This window comes from Equus quagga, chromosome 1 (assembly GCF_021613505.1).
Source record: "Equus quagga isolate Etosha38 chromosome 1, UCLA_HA_Equagga_1.0, whole genome shotgun sequence".
Classification (NCBI taxonomy): domain Eukaryota; kingdom Metazoa; phylum Chordata; class Mammalia; order Perissodactyla; family Equidae; genus Equus; species Equus quagga.
In genome coordinates, this window is record NC_060267.1 from 14,271,906 (window position 1) to 14,298,396 (window position 26,491).

The 26,491-nt window shown below is 40.9% G+C and overlaps 1 protein-coding gene across 1 annotated transcript in view; it reads left to right on the top strand.

Moving 5' to 3' along the window:
* Nucleotides 1-26,260, top strand: part of TESPA1 (thymocyte expressed, positive selection associated 1) — a 34,550-nt gene extending 8,290 nt beyond the window's left edge. Inside the window, exons 2-11 of the mRNA XM_046678477.1 lie at nt 1,236-1,443; nt 2,392-2,434; nt 9,245-9,294; nt 9,883-9,936; nt 10,682-10,718; nt 10,991-11,089; nt 12,719-12,927; nt 14,491-15,299; nt 16,439-16,532; nt 25,481-26,260. Coding sequence (XP_046534433.1) covers nt 1,281-1,443; nt 2,392-2,434; nt 9,245-9,294; nt 9,883-9,936; nt 10,682-10,718; nt 10,991-11,089; nt 12,719-12,927; nt 14,491-15,299; nt 16,439-16,532; nt 25,481-25,698 — 1,776 coding nt within the window. The 5' untranslated portion in view covers nt 1,236-1,280 and the 3' untranslated portion in view covers nt 25,699-26,260. The remainder of the gene's footprint in view (nt 1-1,235; nt 1,444-2,391; nt 2,435-9,244; nt 9,295-9,882; nt 9,937-10,681; nt 10,719-10,990; nt 11,090-12,718; nt 12,928-14,490; nt 15,300-16,438; nt 16,533-25,480) is intronic.
* Nucleotides 26,261-26,491: the final 231 nt, after the last annotated feature.

Consider the following 26,491-nt stretch of genomic DNA (forward strand, 5'->3'; position numbering starts at 1 on the left):
AATAGCTATTTTTGAAAAGAACATCCTGAACATAAAGTGTATTCCTAGGGCAATAAACTCGTTTTGGATGCCTCTACTTGCTACAGACAGAACATATCCAAAGAAAAACAATACATAATTACTGCTGTCTGATCTAAATTCTTTCACTTCAGGTCCAGCCTAACACATCTTTTTCTCCAAGGAGAGACAGCAGTTGGCACTAGGAGAGTTTGTTAACCCCGGCAACTTGGCTCTCTGTCTACTTCCTGTGCCTTTTAGGGGAAATTAAATGATTGAATTAAGCTTGTGACATAGGGAAATCACAAAGACGGGTAGCAGGGGTAACTTGTCCTTCGGCCAGCGCTGTTGTGAGGTGATAAAAAGAGGATGACTCTGCCTCCAGGAAAAATTTAAGAGTCTAAAAAGCCTTGATCAGAGTTTATTTACCTAGTCCTACACCTCTGATTATTCTTCCCCTCTTTTTTCTCTCATCTGAATGTATCTTTTGAAAAAATACGTGGGTGTGGATTAGGCAGTGGTAAATGCAATATAAATGCATTGATGAACAGGGGAATTAACTCATGGCTATGGAGAAACCCAAGTTGACAAATCAGAGAATGATGATTCTGAAGGTGGTGGCTGCTAATGGCTTAAGGCGATGTCTCCTTGTTTTTAATGTGGGATTTTTTTTTTTTTCCAAGAGAAGTCTGATGTGGACTCTTAATTTCTAAAAGAGGAAACAAAACAAAACAAACCCAGAATGACTGTAGCTGGAGTGATGTCCTGGTTGTGGGACCTTAAAAAATCTGTTTAACCTTTGAGATCTGAGACTTCTTCATATGTCTTTATAAGGATCACATAAAGTAAATTTTATAAATTGCGAATTTAAAGGTATTTTAATTTCAATGGAAGATTCTGAAAGACAAAATCTTTCAGGAATAAAGAGAAATGTTTTCTAATACAGCGTTTTGGCTATCATGAGAAGTGAAAATTCTTTAAGTCAGAAGAGCTGTCTCAATGTCCCTTAAATCATATGATGTTTGAAGTTTCCAGACTTACTGATTTGAAAGACATGCCCTGGTGTTTAGATTTTTCAGAGCATTCCTTTTTCTGGAAGATGGAAGAAAGGCTAGACATCTCCTCCCTTCTCCTGATTGGGCAGAAGAGTCATGCTCCTTTTTGCAGAGGGGGGCTACCCTGGGCGTGGTGGTTTCTGAACACAGGATGAGAGAGTATCACTGTATTTCAACACTCAGGACAGCATCAGTGTGGCAGGAGGCCCTGAAGTCTGAACCAGGGCCATGGAGGGCTCTGTGCTGAGCCCCACATCCTGGGAGAAACGGCGGGCCTGGCTCCGTCAGAGCCGTCACTGGCAGACCCAGATCCTGGAAGAGGAGGCTGCAGCTGCCCTGCAGGATGTCCCAGATCCTGAGCCTTCCAGCCTGGATGATGTTTTCCAGGAAGGTAAGAGGTAGTTAGGCATTAAACAGACTTCCACGTTGTCTGTGGTGAGGAACGGGTGGCAGCAGGCACAGGTCTGCAGGGTGGGCAGTGGGTCCCTTGGTTAGACTAGGCCTTCAAGGAGGCTCATTTTGACTGGTTTAAATGAGTTTAAACGAAGAAGAGTAAAGTAATGCAAGACATGAATTATGTGAGAAACAGACAGGCGTAAGATTAGGAAAAAGAAAGAGGAAATTTTTGCATCATCCTGAGAAGCTGTCTGTAAGGACCAAGGCCAGGGTTCTCTGTGAGTGCTTTGGGGTGTTTCTATTTTGTCTGTGTAACAAGGTTACACTCAATCTGGATGCCTGGACCCTGGCCACAACTTGGTCACTAACAAGCTGTGTGACCTTTGGCAAGTCACTCACCTCTCTAAGGCATATTTGTGTAATTGAAGAAGAAATACCTGAAATAATAGTAGTCACTTTTCTACAAGCCTCTCAGAGCTTCTCTGAGACTCAGATGAGACTATAGACACAAGGGTTAAAAAAACTAATTTTATATTAATAAACCAATTCTTGCTTATTTCATAGAAAACAAAAAGCACACACAATATTGTGCCTTTTTTCTTTTTGTTTCTTCCTTCTTCTTCTTCTTCTTCTTTTTTTTTTTTATTTTTTGAGTAGAAAGATTTACCCTTGTTCCCAAACCTTGGGGAAAAGAAAGCAACGGGCCTGACATCCTGGGCATTTTCCAGGTCCTGGGAGGAAGGGGGCAGGGAGTCAGAGAGAGAAGAAATATCCTCTATTTTTATACATGGTTACTTTCCTCTATATCTTAAAGAAAAGTTTTATGGAGGAAAAAAGGATTCATGACGTGGCTTCCATAAGGACAAACTGACGGAATGGGGTGACTTGCAGGCGGAGTCTGATTTCCTTCAGTTCTCAGTGTGCTGATGTCTGCCTTTTCTAGGGAATCCAGTCAGCAAGATTGAGGACTGGCTGCAGGACTGTGGGTGAGTGCTTGAGAGGCAATGGGATTGGATGTGGTTGGTGGTTGGGTGTACAACAGGCACTGACTCCTGGGAACTCAGAGACAAGGAAATGGGTTCGAATTGGATCTCAGTATCAGAAGGGAGGTTGCAGTGGGGATGGGCTCGTAAGGGTTTGGGTGACTTTGGGGATGGGAACTGTGAATCAACTGCAACTCCGGCCTGAGACCAAGTTAGGGGGAAGGTCTGGAAGTATAGGGTGGATCTCATCTAAAGCCAAGAATGATGGAAGCCTGCAGCTCAGGGGAACGGCTGGGCTGGGTCCCACATCCCTCCTCCGTCACCTTTCCCTTCAGACTGCAGTCTTACATTATGTAACAAAGGAAGAGTTAGAAACCTAATGTTCTTATGATCAGAGTAATTCATCACTATGTTGCCCGTTTCTACTGCAGAACCCAGGAAGAAGGGCTAAGGGCTTACCCCAGCCATTCAAAGCATGAAGAATTGGAGCAGGTACTTCAAGGCAAAATGTAGTATCTCTTCCCTCACAAACACTTTAAACTATAAGACCTCACACCCCATCAGCCTGTACCATTTTAGGCTCAGTCTACCCAGACGCAGAGAGAAAGATTCTGTGACCTATTTAAGTCTGATCATTTGTGTAATAATGAATTCTCAGAATTTATAACTCTTACCTCCTTCTTGTTTCCCCTCCAGGAATGTTTCAAGCTATATATAGCCTTTAATCTAATTAATATATAAATACACCCGTCCTTGCTTATTTGGTAGGAAATAAATAGCACTGAATAATACAAGGTTGTTTATTTCAACTCTGCCCTGGAAAGTAATGCCAGGAAGGATTTAGTTTGTATTTTTGTTGTTTACAAAACATATCATCCTTATGTCCTAATCTGGTTCACAATTCATTGACTTTAAAGTCAATTAAGGTAACCAAAGTGTAAGGAAGTAAACGGATGGCGGTAAGAGGAATGTTTGCAGGTTTGTGTGAGAAGAGTCCTAGGATTTAAAATGCTTCACCTGGTACGTACAGGAGAACCAGTGGGCTCAGTTAATGTCTTTACTTCATTAGCTACTCGTGGGTCGCAACAATTCACATCAACAAGTATGGACTGTGCATTTGCTAACTGTCTGATTGTCTAAATGTCCTAGAGGAGTGCCAAATAGTTTAAAATATGCCCCTTGACTTCAAATATACTGGCTGAAAAGAATAAATTCACAGAAACACAATACTGTAAACTCCAGAAATCATCTTTCCCCGCTATATTCTACAAAGATAAACCCTGAACCAAAATGGGGAGGTAGTCTGGTGAGTGAAAAGGCTCCAAGATCTGAGCCTGATTGTTGTGCTCTCTGTGTAACCCAGTGTAAGCAAACAACTGAAATTCTTTCTATGGCAGACTCCTCACCTACAAAGTGAAGAACTAGAATACTCAAGTTTCAAAAGTTTCTTGTGAGATTTAAATGATATGATATATGTATGAGTGTTTTATTCTCTATAGTAGTTGTGTGAGTGGTGAAGTTTATAAAGGAGGGGCTTTATGCTACTTTAAAATTTCACAAAATAAGTCTATTTATCTAGCATCTAGAGAGATAAGATGAAATTTACTTAAGTCAAGCAGAACACTAGCCACGGAAGGCAGTCTCCACAAACGAAGAAAGTGTTCCAGAGAAGCACGGTTTCCTGCAGTTTTATACCTTCTTAGAACAAAGAACATACATCAAACACGCAGGATACATATTCATCAAAGTTTCAAAGAGATATTTAGTTACAGATTAGCAGGTCAACATGACTCTGATGTCCAAGAATGAAACTTATCTTCAGGAACACTGATATTGGTGTCCTAGGAAAGGAAGTATGCATTCTTATCTTCGAAAAGTGCATTCTTATACTTTGGGATGATGTTTAATGCATTCTTTTTTGAAAATTATTTGATTGAGGTCATATTGGCTCATAACATTCTGTAAATTTCAGTGTACACTGTTATATTTCAGTTTCTGTATAGAATGCGTCATTTTTACTTCAATGGTTAAGCAGATATACAATGTATGTTTGACAGGCATAAGTCAGGCTTCCTTAGTTCACGCAAAATCAGGTTTAAACCAGAATAGCCACCCCATATACCTCAACATGTGAAAATTTCTTATTGTTGTTTATCAGAAAAGTAGTTCTAAAAGTAATACATATGAACTCTAGGGTAAGTGGTTATTTCTAGGAAGGAATGGAAGTAAAATGAGACTTTAGTTATATCTTTAATATTTTATTTTTTATTAACAGCTCTGAAGCAAATATGACAAAATGTTTACATTTTTTAAAATAAGGGGATAACTGCAAGGGTATCTGTCATATTTTCTTTAATTTTCTGTATGTTGAAAAAACTTCAATATTTAAAATTCCAAAAAAGTCACAAGTAAGTCTATTAACATGCTTAGATTTGTCTCTGGAAGGGGAATTATTAGGTTTATAAAATATTTCCAATTTTCTCTATTTTCTAATCCTCCCTAATACGTATGTAATATTTTGAATTGTATGGGAAAATCAGAAAAATTAAAGAATGACGATGATAATGAGAGAACGCTTGATTTTGATAATAGACAATGAAGAAGATAGGAGGGAAATACTTTCTAAATATGACATTCTGAGCTACCACAGTCTTTGATCCTTAGGCTGCCAAGACCACAGAGGAAAGAAGATGGACAAGGAGCCCACATTCACTGGTTATCTGTCCACCTTGTTGACAGGTGCCCAGGGAGGCACTCTTCAAATTTTCTTTCAAGACCCTATAGTTTCCATTTTCTTTCCAATGCCAAACACCCTCTGGTCACAAGAGGGTTTTGTTTCCTGACAAGCTCTCCAAGAAAGCTCACCAACTTCCTGGACAACTTGTGTCAGTGTGTCTCACTGTAATTGAATCTATAGGCAGACCATTCTGCTGCAGGTTTAGATCAAGTATATCTGTACAAACTACACCTCTCCTTTTTCTTTCTCCTCTTAAGCTTTCAGGGGATTTATTTATTATTATTATTGAGATTATGATAGTTTACAACCATGTGAAGTTTCAGTTGTACATTATCGTCAGTCATATTTATTTTTTTTTGAGGAAGATCAGCCCTGAGTTAACTACTGCCGATCTTCCTCTTTTTGCTGAGGAAGAGTGGCCCTGAGCTAACATCCATGCCCATCTTCCTCTATTTTATACGTGGGATGCTTTTGCCAAGCAGTGCCATGTCTGCACCCAGGATCTGAACTGGCGAACCCTGGTCCGCCAAGAAGCAGAACGTGCGAACTTGACCGCTGCACCACCAGGCCAGCCCCTGTCAGTCATATTATAGGTGCACCACTTCACCCTTTGTGCCCAGCCCCCAGCCCCCTTTCCTCTCAGGGGATTTTTTAGGACATGAATGTGTTTCTTTTGAATCATCAGAGATAGAGTTGGGAACCCAAAAATTGTCTGTGTGGACTTCAGCTTAAATCTCTGCAAGTGAGACCTATAGAAATTGCCAGAAGAAGCTAAAAACGTCTACTTCTCACAATCCAATCTTACTCCCTCCTCTTTGTTTGTGGATTGGGTACATAGGAGGAGCAGACCTTGGCTTTTCTAGTTCAGATTTGAAATGATGCTAAGGGCCCTGTGAACACAAAGATGGAGAGAGAGGAGCAGCTGTAGATCCAGTGTCTAGTCATTGGTTTTATGTCCTAAGCAATAATGCATGACTTGCCTGGGACTTGGTGATGGCCATGAAGTTTCAGATCAGCACACTTAGTGAAAAAGGCATCAGTAGGTCCAGCCCTACATCCATTCTCCTGCAGTAGAGTCCACATACACATGGAAAAGCCCACTATCAAAGGCTTACCCTGGGCTGGTCCTCATACAGAGAACATGGACATGCCTGCCAAGGCATAACTAGAGAAAAAACATAAAGGATGAACACCCAGCAAGAACTTGTATCTAATGTATAATACCAAGTTTTGCTTTGGACAAATCAGGAATTTTATCAGTGATATTTCTTAACGAAAATTTTATTGAAGTATAGCATACATATCACTAGCATTTTTCTTTTTAATATAAATTGTAGTACAAGTCAATGGGTCAAAGTTTCAGTTATGCTGGATGAATAAGTTTTAGAGATCTGCTGTACAACATAGTGTCTATAGCTAACAATGCAGTATTGTGCACTTCAAAATTTGTTAAGAGGATAGATCTCATGTTAAGTGTTCTTATTTCGAAACAAACAAAAAAGACAAAGTGAAACAAGGCGCCTCTGGGAGATGTTAGATATGTCTGTTACCTTAATTGGTGATGGAATCATGGGTGTTTGGATATGTCCAAACTCATTAAATTGTACACATGAAATATATGCAGTTCTTTGCATGTCAATTACACCTCAATATAGCTGTTAAAGTAATAGTCATATAAATTATATTGAAGTATAAAATTTTTACTGAAATATAAACACGTATTAAATATATAGCACAATGAATTTTCTCAAAAGAAATAGATCCATGAAACCTGAAGCAGAACATTACCAGCATCCAGAAGCCCCTTCTGTTCCCTTCCATTCATTAGCCTGCTCCCAAGAACCAGTACCCTGACTCGTAACATCATAGAGAAGTTTGCACTTTTCAAACTTTATATAAATAGAATCATACAATACGTACTGTTTTATCTCTGTTTCTTTGGCTCAGCGTTATGTTTATGATGTTCATCCATGTTTTTCATGCAGCAATAGGTCATTATTTTTTATTGTTGTGTAGGATTAAGTTGTACATTTATCCATTTTATAATAATTAGAGATTTGGAGTCTCCCAATTCTGGGTTATTATGAATATTATTTTTTCTTTTGGTGGACATATAGAGGCATTTCCACTGAGTCTCTACCTAGAAGTGGAATAGTAGATGTTTTAGTAGTAGTTATAATAATAGAGGGCTTTAGTAGTTGCATTACTGTGTAGCTACAGCACAAGCATTAAATGCAATAGTAAATCTCAGTGTTCTAGTGGTTGACTATATCAGTCATCATAGTGTTTTTAGTAGTAATAGTAAATATTAATTTATGCTAATATTTGTAATAGTATAAATGTTATGTGTTTGTAGTATTATATTAAAGTATATATTTTTATGTAATTGTCTATTAGGAAGAAAGTATATATTTGTAGTTCTAATTGTATTATGAGTTACTCATTCTTAATTAGCTTGAGTATCATTTCATGTTTTATAATGTACCTTGATGTAGATTTTTCATGAAGACACAAAAATTCAGGTTTGGGAAAACATGGTTGATTTTTTCAGTATTGAAAGGAAGGTACCAAGAAAAGATGTCTACAAATGTAGTGGTTTATTTTGTAAAATTTAAACACAACTTGATCTACAGATGTTGAATTAGTAAACCCATTCCCATTATTAAAAATTTCTTTAAGTGATACTCCATTAGCCTGAGTTGTCTGGATCACTAGAGACTGATAAAGGAGAAAACTCCTTTAAGACCATCTCTAATGGACGCATCCAGTCGGTTTCCCTGGTAAACCCACTTTAACAACTCTTCTCTGCTCCAGCCTCCGTTTGAGATTACATTCAAAGCATTATGTGCAACTTCCATTTTAAAAACTTTCAGGAAAGCAAACTCTATAAAACTCATGACAAATTAGTCCTTGAAGTGGACTTAGAAATTGATAACATCTAGGCATCCCAATGCCCTTACGTAATATTTGAGAATATAACAGCAGTGAGGAACCAGGACTGGAATCCAGGTGCTCTGGTTCCTGTTCAAAGCTTTTTCACAGACTACTTCACTCACCTGTTTAGACAGAGAATTTCTTCCATCTAGCAAGACCGACAAAGATAAAAAGAGAGAAAACACAAATTACCAATATCAAGAATGAAAGATGGGACATCACTACAGACCCTATATCCATGAAAATGATAATAATAAGGGATAATATGAGCACTCAGTTTCTCACTACCATTTATGCTGATTTCTGTCTGTTCTTCTTATGGAGATGGTAAATGTTTGATAAGACCATATCTCAAAAAGTTAAAATAAAATCTCTAACCAAGATGCAGATTCTGCTACTTCCTGGAAGACGTGATGTTCAGCAAGAACATGGCTCAGAGAGAAGGAAGGAGGTGTGGGTGGATAACACGACCTCCTAAAAGTTTTTTAAAATTTCTGTATTTGTATTTGTTTTCTTTTGTTTTTGGTGAGGAAGATTGCCTGTGAGCTAACATCTGTTGTCAATCTTCCTCTTTTTGCTTGAGGAAGATTGTCCCTGAGCTAACATCTGCGCCAATATTCCTCTGTTTTGTATGTGGGACACAGCCACAGCATGGCTTGATAAGCAGTATGTAGGTCTGCACTTGGGATCTGAACTCATGAACACTGGGCCACCAAAGCAGAGAGTACAAACTTAACCACTATGCCACCAGGCCAGTCCCTCAGTATTTGTATTTGTGTTGTGAAAATTATGGCACACAAATCCCTGCTTCTATAAATGTAATTCTCCGGTTTTATTCCTGTATTCTTTCTTTCCTATTTTACCTAGGATTTTACCTGGAGAACTGTTGCTAAGCTGACTTTAGACAATGGGATCAGTGCAATGGCAGCACAACCTGAAATGCAGTGAACTCCAGTCCCAGCTCCCCTCACTACCTCTATGAATTTGTCAGTCAAATAACCACTCTGTCTTAGTTTTCTTCAACATAAAAGTAATTTAAATACTACTGACTGTCACTGGAAAATTACATGAACTTATATTTGAGGGAAAGACCCTTGGAAAATGTAATGGTTTCAACCTATAAGATTATTTTTGGTTTTTAGATACTCTGAAGAAGGATTCTTTGAGGAAGCAGGACAGTCAATCTACAATGGTGAGTATGGGCTCTGTTCTTTCTTCTCTTGCTCTTCTACCTGGAGAGGGGTATGGCTGTGCATGTGCACATATGAGTGCATGTGTACACACACACATATGCATGCGTAAGAATGCTGACTGTCTTTAACTGTCTGCCAAATGCCTATTAGTGGTCACAAGGCAGTCCAGAAGGTCCAAAAGATAGAGAAAGCATTGGCTGAGAGCCCACAGGCTGACTAGTACTCAAAGATTATCTTCTGTTAGTGGTTGTTCAGCTAATAATCGCTGCTGTGGGAAGAGCTCTGTACAATGTGTGTTTATGTGTGTGAGTGCATCCTCTCATGTGCTTACTATTTGGCAGAGGACTGTGGACATGGCTATGTGATATAGAGGACAGGTTAATTATAGGTGAGTCTTTCTGTGATTCTTTCCAAATCAAAATATGACTGTGATTTCTGAGGTAGTGTTTGTATAGCTAGGGATAGTTTTGCAAAAATGTAGATGTCTGATGTGATTGCGTGGTTGTAGATGTTCGTGTATACAGATGTTATGTGTGTGTGTGTGTCCAAGCCTGATTTTCGGTGACCTTTGCCTTATTGTTTGACAGGGTGCCCCAGCCATGGAACCAGCTTTGAAGATGACTTGACCCTTGGAGCAGAGGGTAAGTGGCACAGCTCTCTGAGATTGGCACCAAGGATGAGGCTATGCATTGGCTGAATTAAGGGTAGAATGGAAGGAGAGAACAGCTGAAAGAAGCAGCCCATCCCTGGGGTCTCATCTGTAGGGAACAAGAAGTCTCATTATGATCTAATGTAAAACTCAGAAAAATGTCATGTGCACAGAAATACTTCCTCACCAGCCTGTCGTGATGTCTACTGGTCCATCATTGGAGCTTTCCTTTGGCCCCTGGGAAGATATATAAAATCACCATAACATTGGCTGTCCAAACATCTTTGAAACTGTTTTCTGTATAAGCAGCCCGAGTACTGGGTACAGGAAAGAGACTGCATTGCAGGAAGCCTAGGGCTTGAATAGAGGGTAGACGTATAGCAACCTACTAGTGTCTCCTGGGGCCTGTAGAGAGTCACGTTTGAGGGACAGGACCACTGGTCTGGAGGACTGAATGACTCTATCCTCCTCAGGACAGAGAAACTGTTGCCTACACACCAGTCATGGTTCAGAAGTTCAGAGCCTCGGGGCCAGTTGTATTTGTCCCCCTTCCAGATCTGTGTTTGATAATCTTTAGACACTCCCATAAAGAGCAGAGTCCACAGGGTGCAGGTAGCCTGTAGCAGTGGTGGAGGGGAACAGAGGTGGCTGAGTTTTAAGTTCAGAGAGACAGCTTAGGTGATTTTAATTTTCCCTTCTAACTTTCTCTCTGCCTTTCTGTTCCATTCCCTGTCCAGCCACACTGTTGGCCACCAATGGCAAACTCTTCTCCAGGTAAGTGTGAGGTTCAGCAGGCTGAATGATATCTCCTTCAGGAGCTACCGAACTGGGGTAGGTGTCAGAGTCAAGAGATTTAAGACAAGGAACTGGAGATTCACAATAGAGAGTGAGATTTTCCAACTGGCAATGAGGCCATAGACTGAGTTTTTACAGTAGTTGGTTCAAAGGTACCCAGCAGGGAGTGAATACGCCCAGCAGGGCATGTCTTAGAGCCAGGGTGCAGATTGCTTACAAGATTAGTATGACATGGGCTCTGATCCCTGCAGGTGTTTCCTGGAGACAGCCCGGCCCTGCCAGCTACTCGATCTTGGTTGCAGTCTGGCTTCTAGCAGCATGACTGGTGGGACCAACAAGACTAGTTCAAGGTAGGTACCAAGTTTGGCAGGGGTGTAAGGGTGGGGAAGATGAGAGGCAGAGGAGAATGGAACTGAGATCCATTGCCCATTTTTTCTGGGATTTCTTTCTGGAGCTTTTATGTAGTCACATATTTTAGAAGTATGACCTTACTTATGCTTCAAGGATGCAGAGGAATCTACTGCTCAGAGCTGTATTCTATGTGTAAAATATGTGTGAAATATAGGTGTTTCTGCCACTAAACCTTGTACCCCACGAAGTGTAGTATTGGTACCATCACTGTTCCTGGAGTTACAATAAGGACTCAATAAATAATCAATAAACATATTGGTTAGTTGATTTGTTCATTGAAGCAATAAAACATTGAGTCATCCAGGCAATTTTGTATCCCCTAATGCAGGCCAAGCAATGACCGCATGGAATTTGAAAAAGACAACCAGACAAGGAGCTCAACAATCCAATAGGATGAACAAAATATACACACAAATAACTTTAAAACAAGACGAAAAGTGATGAAAACTAGTGTGGTATAATCAAAAGTGTCTGGAAATTGGAGTCAAAGTTTGAATTTGAGACCTTGTTCTCAGATTTATTACCCATGTAACTATCTTTAGTGATTTGTAATCACTGAGCTTTAGCCCTGGCCACACCCCAGTTCAATTAAGCCAGAATCTCTAGAGATGAGACTCAGATATCCATATTTTTTAAAGCCCCTCAAGATGATTCTAATGTGAAGCCATAGTGGAGTACCAATGATCCAGTCTTATGCCCATAATTCAGGTAAGCAGACTTAGGACCATAGAGATAAAACCAGCATGTAGGAGGCAAGCACAAGAGTAGATCCAGGAATTCCAATTATCCACCTATTAATTAAACAAGATGGTACCTATTTGGATCAAAAAGCCCAGCATCCTTTCTGAGAGTGACAGTGATTATTCAAAGTCTCAAATACTAATCCACAGCCCCCCGATCCCCACTGTTGTTTGGAAGCGTAGCCACTGAGCTCTAGTGTCACCCAGCTGGGTAGTACACAGATTTGGATGCAGATACATGTTGGTACCATTCTGAGAGACAGCTTGATCTTCTGTAATGCAGAGCTTCTGTCCCGAAAATAGTGCTATCAAGGGGCTTACTTCTCAAAATCAGTTTTTGAAAATACCTATATTGATTAATTTTCACCCTCAGGGTAAGAATAAAATGAGTTTTATGTTCCTTACACACTCATTGCTTAGTTGTCCCACACAACCACTGGGGCAAGCTGGGTAGTAAGCTGCAAAGCCAGCTACATCATAGTTTGTGTGAGTGGAAACTGACTGGCTAATAACACAACCACAAGATCTCTTTGCATCTATAACTGCTTTTGATTTTTCAAATCCCTCCATAGTAAACTTTCATTCATTTGGAATCCATTGTTCATTGGATTCATTCTATCTATCCATTGATAGAATTGTATTCAGTTTTTAAGCCAGAGCTGGATTGTAATTCTCATGTTTCAGACAGAGAATTTAGGTTCAGCAAAGTGAAAGCTTTTCTCAAAGCCACATGGAAGGTAGAGAAATGGCCAGAAAGATATCTAAGTTTCCTGACACTTTGATTAGATACTCTGGATTACCCCATTTACCCAAACTCCCTCTTTGCAGCATCTCTGAGATTCTGGACAAGGTGCAAGAAGATGCAGAAGATGTCCTCTTCAGTTTGGGCTTTGGCCAAGAGGACCACAAGGACACATCTAGGATTCCTTCCCGATTTTTCACCACCCCCTCTCAGGCAAAAGGCATTGATTTCCAGCTCTTCCTGAAGGCCCAGGTGCGGAGGATTGAGATGGAGGACCCTTGCCTCATGCTGGCCAGTGAGTGTTACCACAGATCTGGGTTCTACTTCTCCCCCAGCCTCCAGACATTAACAGGGATCAATGCTCCAAATCCTACTTCCTCTTGGTCAGGTTCGCTCGACCCTTTGTCTCTTCTTCTTAGGCTGTCTTCAGTGAAGATGGAGAACTTTAACATCTGCTCCTCTCGCTTAAAGAAACAGTCTTCAAGAGACCTCATATTACTATGGCTTTCTTAGGCCTTCTCTCTTTTAGCTGAATCAAATCAGAACAACCTATTTAAATGTTATCTCCAACTTCTATTTCTCAATTGGAATTATAGAATGTTCCCCATTTGTAGCCACTACATTAAAATCATTTCCATTTAGGGCAGTGGTTCTCAAAGTTAAATATGTTAAATTGCCCAGGGAGTTTATAAAACATTCACATTTGTAGGCTTTTCCTCCAGAGTGGAGGAGGTTCAGGAATGTCTATTTTAAACAAGCACACAGATGATTCTTATGTGTAATCCTTAGACCACATCCAGGGAAACAAGGATTTAAGTCATGCCGATTCCATTCTAAGGGAAGACATGAGAGGGCTTCTCCACCTGGATGAAGGATAAAAGACTCTATTTGATTCTATATGTTAGAACATATTTCAAATTATATTCTGCTACACCCCCAAGATGATAGTGTTTCTGACAGCTTTGTTTCAGATTCTTTGCATCAGATTCAACTTAAAAGCTTGATATAACCACGCTCCTGAGCTCCACATGCTGAGACAAAGCTTTTCAGCGGGAGTATTTTCACAAGCACCTTAGATGATTCCCATGCATACTAAAGTTAGAGGATGATTTATTGAATTCCTTTTACGTGCCAGGTACATAATTAGGTGTTAAATTCTGGAAGAATCACAGCCTCACCACAGGAACGTGATTCTTGCCTTTAGGAAGCTTACAGTTTAATAGATACATGGTGCTTTTCAACGACAGATGTGCATATGAATTACCAAAGGATACTGTTAAAATTCTTGAGGTACAGTCTGAGATTTTGCATTTATAACAAGTCCCCAAGCAATACCCATATTACTGGGCTAGTGACCACACTCTGGGAAGCAAGGTCTAGTAGAAATGATATAGTCCATTTAAATTTCTCTACCCTAGTCCATTGCATAGTAGTTAATAACCCTCAAGTTTGTTGCTATAGAGAAGCCTTCTATAACCCTTTTGTTACTGTCTAAGAAAATAATGTTGGTTTTGCCCTTTTTTGTCATGTTTTTCATCTAAAGTAAACACAGTGATAGAGGCTATCATTTAGAATATACTGACAGCAGAAAGGATACACCAAATCAAGATATAGAAAAGTTTCTCATCCCATATAGAATTCATTTTTGGGCTAAAGGAAAATATCTATTTGGGATGGGGAGTCAAGAAGTCAAGAAGGGGATCCTACATGTCAGAAATCTAAATGGGAGAAACACTAGTGGGGAAAGTGGCAACTTTTTTCTAAATTTTGAGCTTTAGGAAGGCTATTGAGGGGAGAGATACAAGAGATAATTTGCTGATGACTCCCCAGACTCACCATTTTCAACCCTTGTGCCCAGGCAGGTTCAAGCAGGTGCAAACACTGGCTGTCACTGCCGATGCCTTCTTCTGTCTCTATTCCTATGTGTCTAAGACACCTGTCCAAAAGTTCACACCATCCCACATGTTCTGGAATTGCAACCCAACTGATGTGCCATCCATCAGGATTCTGGCTCCAGAAGCTGAACCTCATTCACCCAGAGAGCGCCTCCGGAAAGCCATTTCCAAAATGTGCCTGTATACATGCCCCCGAGATCGGCTCTCACCACCCCCTAATACTCCCAAAAGGAATAGTTTGGACCAAGTGGTGTGGGAAGTGATGGACAGAGTGAGAGGAGAGAAGCTGGTCCTCCAGCAAGACCCTGGGTTTGGGCCAGGCTCACAGGAAGATCCTGTGCCCCCCATCAAGGGTACAAAGCTGCCCACTTCCTCCTGTCCATGTGTCCTCTGCCCTAAAGAGGATGGACAGCAGGGGATGTCCATAGTGCAAGCATCATCACGAACTCTGGATTTTAACCCCAAGGCACCTTGTTGCACACATTCTCTAGCCAGAGCAGATCTACAGTGGAGCACAGACTCTGCACAGGTAAAGAGAGAGCTGTGGGGTCTACAGGCCACCAATAAGGAAGCCCATTCAGCCAACGATGAGACTTTCTGGAAAAGGAAGAGCAGAGCAAGAAAGAGCCTGTTTCAGAAGAATTCCATGGGCAGGAAGGCTAAGTCTTTAGACCTGTCCGCCATCCAGCGGAAATGGAAGCAGAGTCAAGAGAGACCAGAACTGCACCAATCTCTAACCCAGCAACTGCGGGACACTTTTGACTCAGAGGAGGTGAGTGGGTTGGAGGTGAGGGAGGGGCTGGTAGAGAAAGGTGGTAGATTCTTGCCTTGGGTAAAGGGAATCCAGGCTCCCTGTCCTCACCAGATATACCACTTCTTCAGTTACATTCAGAAACCTTTGGTAGTAGGTTAACTCAGAAGAAGAGAAGCCCAGTTTCTTAAGAGAGCCCAGAACTGCTTTTCTAATTCCTCATCTGATCTGATTTCACTGAAGTTTCTCATCAAGCACACCTGCCCCTATCATTTGTGGGGTCCACCCAAGAGTACAAATAGAGGCCAGTTATACAGTAAGCTAAACACTATTAAATGAAATATGTTCTCTTCTCCCTTGACAAACGTGTACCCATAAGAACCTGGAAGTCTGGGTTCAAATCTAGAATTCTCAGACTCTGAAGACTTCTGCGCTAGAACGTAGCAGCGTGAGCAGAGCCACTCTCCAGCCCCTGGCCCGTCCCCTTCTCCTCCCATGCCTAGACCTGTCCTGCCTGCACCATAAGAGACTTGCACACGCGTGTGTGAACACCCTAACCTGCATATCCAAATGCCACACACCCCTATCCACACAAATAGCCATCTATTGGTCATCACTCAGGCTTGGGGGTGCAGACAGTAGTGGAGAGGTCAGCCCTTGAGAGAACTGACGCCAGGCAAAGTCAGTGCAGTTCCCTGAAGCAGGCTTGGGGCCATTCGAGCAGCACATTTGGGGATTCTTGGTAACCAGAGCATGGTCTGAAAGGGGTAGTGCAGGAGCCAGATGGGTACATCCTCTAGGTCCACCAAGCCTTCATCTCATGGACCGTAAAATCCTCTTGCCTGGGCCTATAGACAGTACTGCCATCAAGTGCCGGGGTCTCTTGGAAAAGCTCTCCAATCCTTGCCACAAAGAGAAGCTGTGGTGATTTGCATTATCGTGTGTGTGTGTGTGTGTGTGTGTGTGTGTGTGTGTGTGTGACTTCTCTTTGAATGTAGAGCTGCATCTCAGTTCCTGCCTTCCTCTCTACTGGCTTCCCACCACAAGAGAAGAGGCTAGGTCTCCCAAGGACAATCGGCCTCTTCCCCCTACAGCAGCCGGCCATCCCACACCTTCCCCTCACTGGCCCTGACTGAGTTCTGCTGGGATCTTGGTTACAGGTGCAAAGCAACAGTGAAAAGGAGGAGAGCTGTTGGCCCAGTGGACCCAGACACCCCCACATCTACCAGACTTTTTCTGGCAAAGACTCAGGAAGTAAGTGGGTTCTCTCCATCTCTCTCTCTCTCTCTCTCTCTCTCTCTCTCTCTCACACACACACACACACACATACACACACACACAGGCAGTGGTTCTCAAACTTAGCTGCACACTGTAATCACCTGGGAAGATTTTTTAAAATACCTACGATGAAGGATCCCACATCCTGTGATTCTGATTAATTGGTATGGCATAGAAACCAGTAGCTGATTTTTTGTTTTTAAGCTCCTCAGATGATTCTATTATGGCTGAATAAATACTTCTCTATATCAGTGGTTCTCAGACTACAGCATCAGAGTCACCTGGAGGGCTTGTTAAAATATGGATGCCTGGGCCCCACCTCCCAGAGTTTCTGGCTGACTAGCTCTGCACGGGGCCTGAGACTCTGCAGAAGTTTTGTAACAGGTGAGGACCAGCTATGGAGATCTGTATCCCAGCACCTGCCTTCAGCTTCTTTCTAATCAGCTCACATCCTGGGACTTACGGAAGACTCTTCAGTGTATCTCACAGCTATGCTCCTGTAGGCTCTGAGTTCCTCTCGGCAGCCAGGGTCTGAGGCACATGGCTCTCTTCCCCCTCTTCAAAGAAGACAATGAGTCTCACATGGAAATTATTGCTATAAAGGTGAAATTTCTTTCCTCTAGAGGTATGTTTTGAGTATTAACTCTTTTAGAGGTATCCTTTATACCTTTGAACATTTTGGCTAAAGATTTATCATTTAAACTAAGTAGAAATTAGTCTCCTGTATTTTTACCACCTATCCCCTAGGACCACAGAGAGCATGGCATCAGGGGTAATGATTTTTCCAAGACAGTAGGACCTGAAATCTTTCTTGAATTAAGTAACTGAATCTAGCTTAGAGTTCCCTCCATTTTCGATGCCTTAGTACTATTATGGCACTTCCTAGCCCGACAGCTTTTTTGGTTAATACGCCAAAATTTCAGTGTTACTTGTCCCGAATCATAAAGATCTTTAGGATTCTAACTCTTTTAATTCTAATTCTCTGTAGTTTTAGGGCCCTAATTACACTTCTTTCTCTCTTACCCATTACCTTCATTTCCAGGTACCTAGACTGTATGTATCCCGTTAGTCACTCACAAAAGAGAGAAATATCACATGGCAGCAATATGTTATAAGTAGCTGAAAAAGTTTAGGAAATAGCCAAATGACCTACCCCATACTAGTTCAATGATCTTGCAGGAATCACTTAACTTTAGTTTTGTCCTATGAAATAGGAGAATAATAATAATTTGTATATATATATCACATGTATATGTGGACTAGGCATTTATATAACATTTCAAAATTTTATAGGGAGTGTGTGAAGGTAATGTAACATTGGAATAAGAACAGTGATATTGCTGCTGCTGCTGATTTTAGAAAAGGTATTCATGGGCATAAAATAATTAGACCAGTGACTTTCAGTCCCATAAGCTTTTTAAAAAGTTGCTATTTACAAGGCTCCACCCAATAGAATTAAATGCAAATCTCTTGGGTTTGGACTTGGCCTTATTATTTATTCTTCTTTTGAAGCTGTCCTAGTGCAACAGTTTCCTACTGCTGCATAGTAAACCAAAGCCACCCAAAATGTAGTGGCTTAAAGGAAAAATTGTTATTTCTCGCCATTTTGTGGATTTATTGGGATGTTCTTCTGCTTGTCTCACCTGAGTTCACTTATGCAGTTGCTTTGGCTAGGTGGCTGGGCTGAACTAGAAGGTCAAAAAACGGGCTCACCCACATGTCTGGAACCTTGGTGCTAACTGTCAGCCAGGCACTCTCTCCAGGTGGGGTGCCATTCTTCAGTGATCTAACTCGTCTTGCTTCTATGGAAGTTCAGCAAGAACTGAAGTTGCAGCGCCTCCTTTTAAGGATACATTGCAAGTTGCACAATGTCCCCTCTATCACATGGTATTGGTCAAATCAACTCGCAAGGCCAACTTAGATTCAAAGGGAAGGAAAACAGACTCTACTTTTTAATAGGAGTGGCAAAGTCACATTGTAAAAAAGCATGTGGGATGGGAGGGTTGTTGTGGCCATCTTTATGAACAGTGTGTCAAAGACAATGATTCTGGTGCACCAAGAAGGTTAAGAACAACTGGTTTAATTGAAGGGCTTTATCCTCACATATTAAAGATGCACTGAATGTGAGCTTGAATTCTAAAGCTCATGCAGTCTCAGCCACAGCATGCAACACTTGAAAAGGAAAATAACCGCTGAACTTACCAAATTTAAATAGAAAATGTGGAGTATATGCTCCATAGCTAGGTTTCCCTGCCAAGAATTTAATTTACTCTAAAATACAAAGCTTTGCTAGAGTGTTATGTGTCCAGCAGATGTCAGCTTCTCACAAGAAAATGCCAAGATGCCCAGCAAAGCGGGCTGTGTGCAGGATCTATACGGTTATACCTTTCTGGGCAATCCGTGAAACACCCAGGACCCCGGTTCCTCTCACAAACCTGTCCCATCTTTGACTAAGTGTCAGTAAACAGAAAGATTATAATTGGATTGCCAAGGAGAAAGTATTACTAGGAGTTATGTATTTCAAATAAGTAACTGGATTCCATTTTCTGCCAGGGCGATGGGATTTCCTTACAGCAGGAGAGATTGTGGTCAGAAATGCTCTATTTCACTTATTCTAAGGCATTCATTTTTCCACATTTTAATAACTCTAAAATAGAATGGGTCTTACAATTGGCACTGTCAGCCAATTTAATTGTCCTCTTTTTTTTTTTGCCTTTTTAGCAGAATATAAAATAATTATGAGTCTTACAAAAGACGCCTTATGGGATTCAATGAAACATAGTAACTTTAGAAATTACATGTACTTAGTCTCTCAGGTAAAGGAGGAAATGCATTTGTAGATTTCCCTTCTCTGATTCCCTAGCAGACTGAGAGAACTCTGCTTCACAGACGCGTCTTTGGCTGAGGCGGAGGGCCACAGTGCTTCCTGAATCTTTCCAATGTTCTCTGCGTTTGTAAGTAGCAGCAGAACACTGCCTATATAGTGCCGGAAGGTGAGAGGATGGCACAAAAAGACTGGGCAGGGTTCTGCTTTGCTGTACACAGGGTGGCTGGGAGTCAGAATCCACTTGACAGCACTAGCAACAACAAAAATGTATCTGTTTAATCATCTTCCACAAGGCTATGAACTCTCTCTCTCCATCCACCTCTGTCCTCCTTTACGAGATCACAGGAAGGAGGAAATACCTATGAAAGCAGCTCAGGACTGCCAAGATTAAAGATTGTGTGATAAATATGGAAGGAAGAAATTCACTTGCCACCATCAAAGGCAGAGCTGAGTGAGGCAGTTCCTCAGATGTACTGAGAACCAACCCCATTCCGTCTCTTCCAGGGTCTGTAATTATCTCCTGGAGACTAATTCTCTCCCAGGCTCTCTTTATCAAGTCCCAGGTGTTAATCTACTTCTTGTTATCAGGCAGAGGAGGGGTTCGAGCATGGGTGGGAAGTGGTAGCAGCACCCAGCCGGCCACTGCCCCCAGCTGTATAGCCCTCACACTGCACAGAGACATTCACCTGAAAAGACAAAGAGGGGTGCAATCCAGCTCTTTTGAGGTCCCCATCTAAAATCTCAAGGGTCTTCATCTTCTAAGAGGGATTTCTCTTTTTTTCATCTACAGAAGATGAGTTCCTTTCTGTAATTAGCACAAGGGCATCTTTTCTGTTAAAAGAGGATCTGATCCCCAGCTATCAGCTTTCTTCCTGTCTACTCTCTCATTTAATCTCTGCCAGAGAAGAAATCTTCATCTTCCTCCAAGTTGCTGAGAAAGAATGACCCTCATCATTCCTCACAATTTGCACCACGCTCAAGAATTTCATATTCACAGCCCTTTCTATTGGTGCCCTATTACTGAAATTTAAACCATTTGGCCTTCACCACATTTATAAGAGGTAGGACCAAGGAGGAGGTTTTTATTTTCCATGGTTGTTTGTTTATTTTACCAGGTCTGAAGTAGCACAGGCCAATATATATTCTCTTTGTGAAGTGATCATATCTGGAGGTGGGAGGTTTCATTTTATGGTCAACTCTGCTGGTGACAGTGGGAGAAGAGACAAGAGACAGGAGGGATGAGGTAGGGAGGCTGGTGCAGAAGACAGAATAAGGAAGGAAACTAGTCTGAGATAATCCCAAATGTTGGGCATGTAACTCAAAACTATCTGTTTGTACTTGGTGGCACCCACGTGAGCCAGGTAGCTACACACTTGCTCTTTGATGTTAGATTTTCCCATCTGATAATATTAACAATAACAAATATATATAGTCATCCCTCAGTATCCATGGGGGGTTGTTTTCAGGAGCCCTTGAAGATACCAAAATCCGGGAATGCTCAAGTTCCGTATATAAAATGGTATAGTATTTGCATATAACCTACATGCATCTTTGCATATACTTTAAATCATTTCTTGATTACTTAATACCTAATACAATGTAAATGCTATGTAAGTAGCTGTCATATTGTTTAGGGAATAATAACAAGAAAAAAAGTCTGTGTCTATTCAGTACAGATAGGGCCATGGTAGTCCTTTCCATCCACAGCACAGAACCTCTGGAGAGCCGACTGTATAGCACTTACTATATGTCAGATGCTATCCTTGGCACCTTATGGGAATTATATTATTTAATCCTGTGATATATGTTATTTTGTTGTTCCACATTTTGTAGATGATGACACTGGGCACAGTTATTTTTATACCAAAATAAATTCTGAAGAGGGACTATCAGATAGGAAGTGTAGGGAGAGATATGAAAGGGGAGAGGGGACAACATGAGAATGTGACAATTATTTTTCTGCCTCATTTACAATTCTTACCAAGGTTGTTTTGCATCTGTTAGGGAAATATAATTAAAAAGAAAATCTTCTACCACCCCAGAAAATCTCTCCAGAAAGGTATAAAAGGTAGAAAACAGTTTTATTTTTTAGAATAAGGATTAAACCAGAATATGACGTGCATCACAGACAACCCACTAAAGAGATTGCAAAGACAGAAGGAACTCTCGCCCTCATATATAGCCGAGCAGATACGACCCATTACATACATGTTGTCAGAATAAACAATAACTAGCCCTCAAGGAAGAGGACTTGACAGCACCATTTGTCACACATAGTTCATCCTAGATTTGCCTTGTAACTGGGGTGACCAACTGTGTTAGCTAATTTCCTGTATCCAAATGAATAATAAAACTTCTCATATCTTTATGACAGAAAGTAGTTCTTCAAGTTGGAGCCAGGCACGTAAGTTAGACTCCTACCCTCCCATGGACACTGGGAAATAGGGGCGCTATGGTCCTTGATGATTACATTTCAAAACAATGATTTCCATATCCTTGAGAAAGACATTTCTGTGTCATAACGGTGGCAAGAGGTTTATTTAGGCTTTAAAAAAGATTTTCATACCTTTCAAAGAGACAAAGAACTTGCAAGTTTTCTAAAGAACATGATATAAGAAAGGGGAAGCGTAGGGAGAAGTTTCTTTCATGATAGGGAAAATTAAGCATCAATTTATATTTGTTGTTACACCTCTCGGTATATTCTTTTCTCTTCCTTGGCCTTCCCGTTATCTCACTGCCTCATTCTTCTCTAGAGCTGTGGAAGGCAGAAGGATAATCTCCACTGGCATTGCATATTGCCCATTTTCTAAGTTATACATTTCAAATGTTCTGATGGATTACCAAGGCTATATCCAAGGCTGTCAAGCCACACAGCTTCAGGTGTCAACATTCATGCAGACTGCAATGTAAGCATTGCTCCTAGAGATGTGCTGAGCAGAGGCCCAGGTGCGTCCACAGTACCTTACCCAGCCCTTCAGGTAGAAAGAGCCTCTAGTGATTGTAGAGCACTTTCAGAGATATCATCTCGCATAAGTCTTATTATCATATAAACTACATGAGAAGAAAAGTGACTTAACAAGATCATGTGATTACGTAGTTAATATCAGAGTCAGAACTAGAACTCAGGTCTCCTGACTCCCAAACCAGTGTCCTTTTCATCGGAACACTCTGCCATGAATGTGCAGGAGTTCAGGCTGAAGGTGTGGACCAGAGCAAGCCTCACTACCTGTACTTGGATCTGACCTTCACGGACTGTGTGCCTAACCCTTTGAGCTAAGCACCAATACCCTCCCTACCTTTGTCACCGCTGGATTTTGCTTCCTTCTCATAAACTCACTGGCAAGAGGAATATTATACAGAGTAAGCTGGAACACTCACAAGATAGTTGGAGTTCATAGTTTAGTGAAAGACATGACAGGAAAATCAACAGTTATTTTGATTTAATTCAAGAAATGCCACAGGGATATAGAAAGATGAACTTCCCAGAGGACGACATATCCAGGTGAATCTGGACAGATGAGTAAAAGTTGAACAAGGGAAGGGTAGTGAGGGGAAGTAGAAGAAGAAGCCGGACATTGATATCCTAGGGAGAGGCAAAAACACGTTCAAAGACAGAGAGGAATGAAATGTCACACTGTCTTCAGAAACTATACCTCGTGCTAATGGGAGAAAGGGGATACATGGGAGAAGACCAAAATTAAGAAAAGGAGGAGACAACCCTGTGGCATAGTGGTTTAGTTCACCTGCTCCACTTCAGCAGCCTGGGGTTCGCCAGTTCAGATACTGGGCGTGGACCTGCGCACCGCTTATCAAGCCATGCTGCAGCAGGCGTCCCACACATAAAGTAGAGAAAGATGGGCACAGACATTAGCTCAGAGCTAATCTTCCTCAGCAAAAAGAGGAGGATTGGCAGCGGATGTTAGCTCAGGGCTAATCTTTCTTAACAAAAAAAAATTAAGGAAAGATAAATAGATAGCAGATTTTGAAACAAAGTCTTCTATGCTATTTTAAGTGTTTTGATTTAGTCTAGGAAGATAAGGAGCCACTTAAAAATTTACAAAGGAAGTGATATAATTAGATTTATCTTTTAGAAAGATCATTCTGGCAGACGTATGGGAGATGGTTGGAACAGAGAGCCAGTGGAGTAAGGAAAATCATTTAAGACTGAGGAGAAACATGATGACCAGAAACAAGATGAGGTTACTAGGGATGGAAGGAAAGAAGGGTGGAATTTTAAGATATTTAATATGCACAATGGCTCAGCCTAAGACCAGTCAGACTTGTGTTGGGGAGGTAGGAATAAGGAAAAACAAGAAACAGAGAAATTTTGAGGTTTCTTCTTGGATGACAAAGTGAATATTAATGTCCTTTTGTTAAGAACAAAATACAGTAGAACTAACAAGTTGGAAGGCAAATATTTTAAAGTATAATTTTCAAAAAGGCAAAATAATGACTTACACAAATGTAAGATAAACATGTTCAAAGATTTTATTCAACTCATTAATCATGAGATACCAGTACTGTGTTTGAACACGTCCAAAGAGTATTTAAGAAGCTAGTTACATATTGACAACCTAACAGATTGCTGAGGTAGCTGCAAAACTGGTTAATATCCAACACCATAAACTCTAATCTCTGGGATTATTGGTTACACTGGAAAGAAATTATTTGCACCTCTACCCAACATAAATTTATAAGGTAATATCTGCCCCTACAGACTAATAAAACAGCCCCGTAAATAGGAACTCAAGATTAACACTGTACTGAAAGGGTATCTGGTAATCTTGTTTGTCTATTTCAAGTTTAGAACAATTTGATGAGTTCAGATTTGGATATAAAGTACTTCTGAAACACTAAAATGGAGAAGTCCATAAGGCAGCTGCATGTATGAATTTGAGGATAGAGTTCTTTAGAATTCAATGCTCACTTATACTGGGTGAAGGCATGAGAAATAATAATTCAGCTAGGGAAAGTATGCAGAGTCAGAATTTGGAGTGAAAAAGGAACCCTGAGAAACATTAATACTTAAGGATTGATCAAACAAAAGATGTCCATAAAGGAGTAGCCATATTGATTAGAAAAAGAAAGTTTCAAATAGAAGCCAAGTGAAGTTTGTTTTAAGAAGGAGAGTGTAGTCTTCAGGAACACGTCACAAAATATCCAGTAGGAAGGACTAGGCAAAGATACCATTGGATTTGCAACTAGATAATGATTAGAAACCTTGGTAAGAGTATTTTTACTTGTGTGACGGGGCTTTAAAATATTAATATGAAAAGTGAATAGGAAATTATGCAAATAAAGTGGGTAAAGAGGTCAAGAGACTCTAAGGAGTGTTTTGTTTAGTTTTTTTCTAGCATGGGGAACATTTCAGCATGTGTATTTGCTGAAGGATGAATCATTGGGTGAGAGAGGCCATGGGTCAGGAGAGGAGGGAGAGCGATGATCTGAGGTCTCTGAAGAATTGGAATGAGTTGAGATCCCAAGCACTCTTGGAGGGTTTAGCCATGAGCTAAAGGTACAGATCTTTGACATTAGAGGAAAGGAAAAAGGACAGGTGTGAACATAGTTCCATTGCTCACCTGAAGAGGGAAGTCAAGAAATCTCTGCCTATTGGTCTCTCTCTTTTTCCTATTGGGTCACCACTAAGAAGTGTGAGGCAGGGAATTTGAGGAAGGTAGTAAATACCTGTGATTTCCACTATAGAGAAAGCACAAGAGAAATATTTATTAAGAGAAACGTGTTAACATTTGAATAGGTGAGCAATGTTAAGGCTCAGTTCAAGATACAGAACATGGATGGCAATGGCTTTGTAACTTTCTCCAGCAGTGCTCAGCAATCTATATAAAAGAATAAGGATAAAAGTTTTTTATTTTTAATTTTTTTATAAGCATAAAAAAATAAGAGGTAAACTCAGAAATCTCACTTTATGGTGAGAAGAAAAGAAAGTCTAAGTGACATGACTCTTTGATGTTGCTGCTGTTGCTAATAACTTTATTATAAACATTTCCATAGGTGGAGTGTGAAAGTTTCTACCAATACCAGTACCCAAAGTTGCCTCAAAAATGCATGATATGTTTCTTTTTAATTCCCATCACAGGCTTCCTCCGCCACCACCACAGCACATGCTCTGACAGCAGTGGCTTCACAGAAGAGCCTAATTCCCACCTCTTCTTAAAGGAGGTTGTACAGCCTCCAACATCCAGCTCCTGCTCCCTGGCCCTACAAACTGCTGAACTCAGCGGGAGAAAGGCAGCATGGTACACTGGAAGGAAGACCAGCCTGAGAGACTTGGAATTGACATCTGACGCTGTGTAAACTGCACACACAGAGAAAGACCCTAGGCATGTCCCTTCATTTCTCTGCACATTGGTTTCTCTACTATGTGGGTATTGAAACACATGATATGGACAGTGGTGAACTGGAAAAAGAGTTAATTTTCTCCCAAACTTTGTCACTGCCTAGAGCAGTTAGAGAATTTAAGGATAATCAAGTTTGAGGAACAAGGGTTGCTACTGGAATACTCTCAAAGGGCTCAAGCTAGGTGAGGAAGGAGAAATCCCACTGTCAGGCTCTGAAACCTTGGTGCAATCTGCAGGGGGACTCCCTCTGAGCCTCCGCAGAGCCCTATATGTGCCCCCAGTTAAATTCCAGGAAGTCCTTCCCAATACCACAGTCCTGTTTGTCTTCTTGAGGCCTCATCTGAGGAGATCCACTTCGAGCCTCGCCCTTAAAAATCAGCTTCTCCCTCTATCCCAAATTTTGTATCTTCCTAGGAAAAGAGATGAGTGGAATTCAGGATCCCTCCTCTTGGCCACTGCAAAAAAGTTCACAGTATTTTCTGCTGGCAGAAAACAATACAAATAAAAATATTTTTAAACCTCGGCATTTTTAAAAGAGAATTAACGGTCATTATTTGTGTTGGATGGAAAATGTTTTGTCAACAAACAGGTCTTGGGCACCCACAGTGCTCTACCGGGCTGTATGTGGTACACAGCATCTTAGACAAGTTTTCCTCCAAGAAAATTTTAGTAGAGTGGGAGAGAGAACACGCATACCCACGCACACATTTGTAGTAATGTATTATTTGGTTGACTAACAAATCACAAGA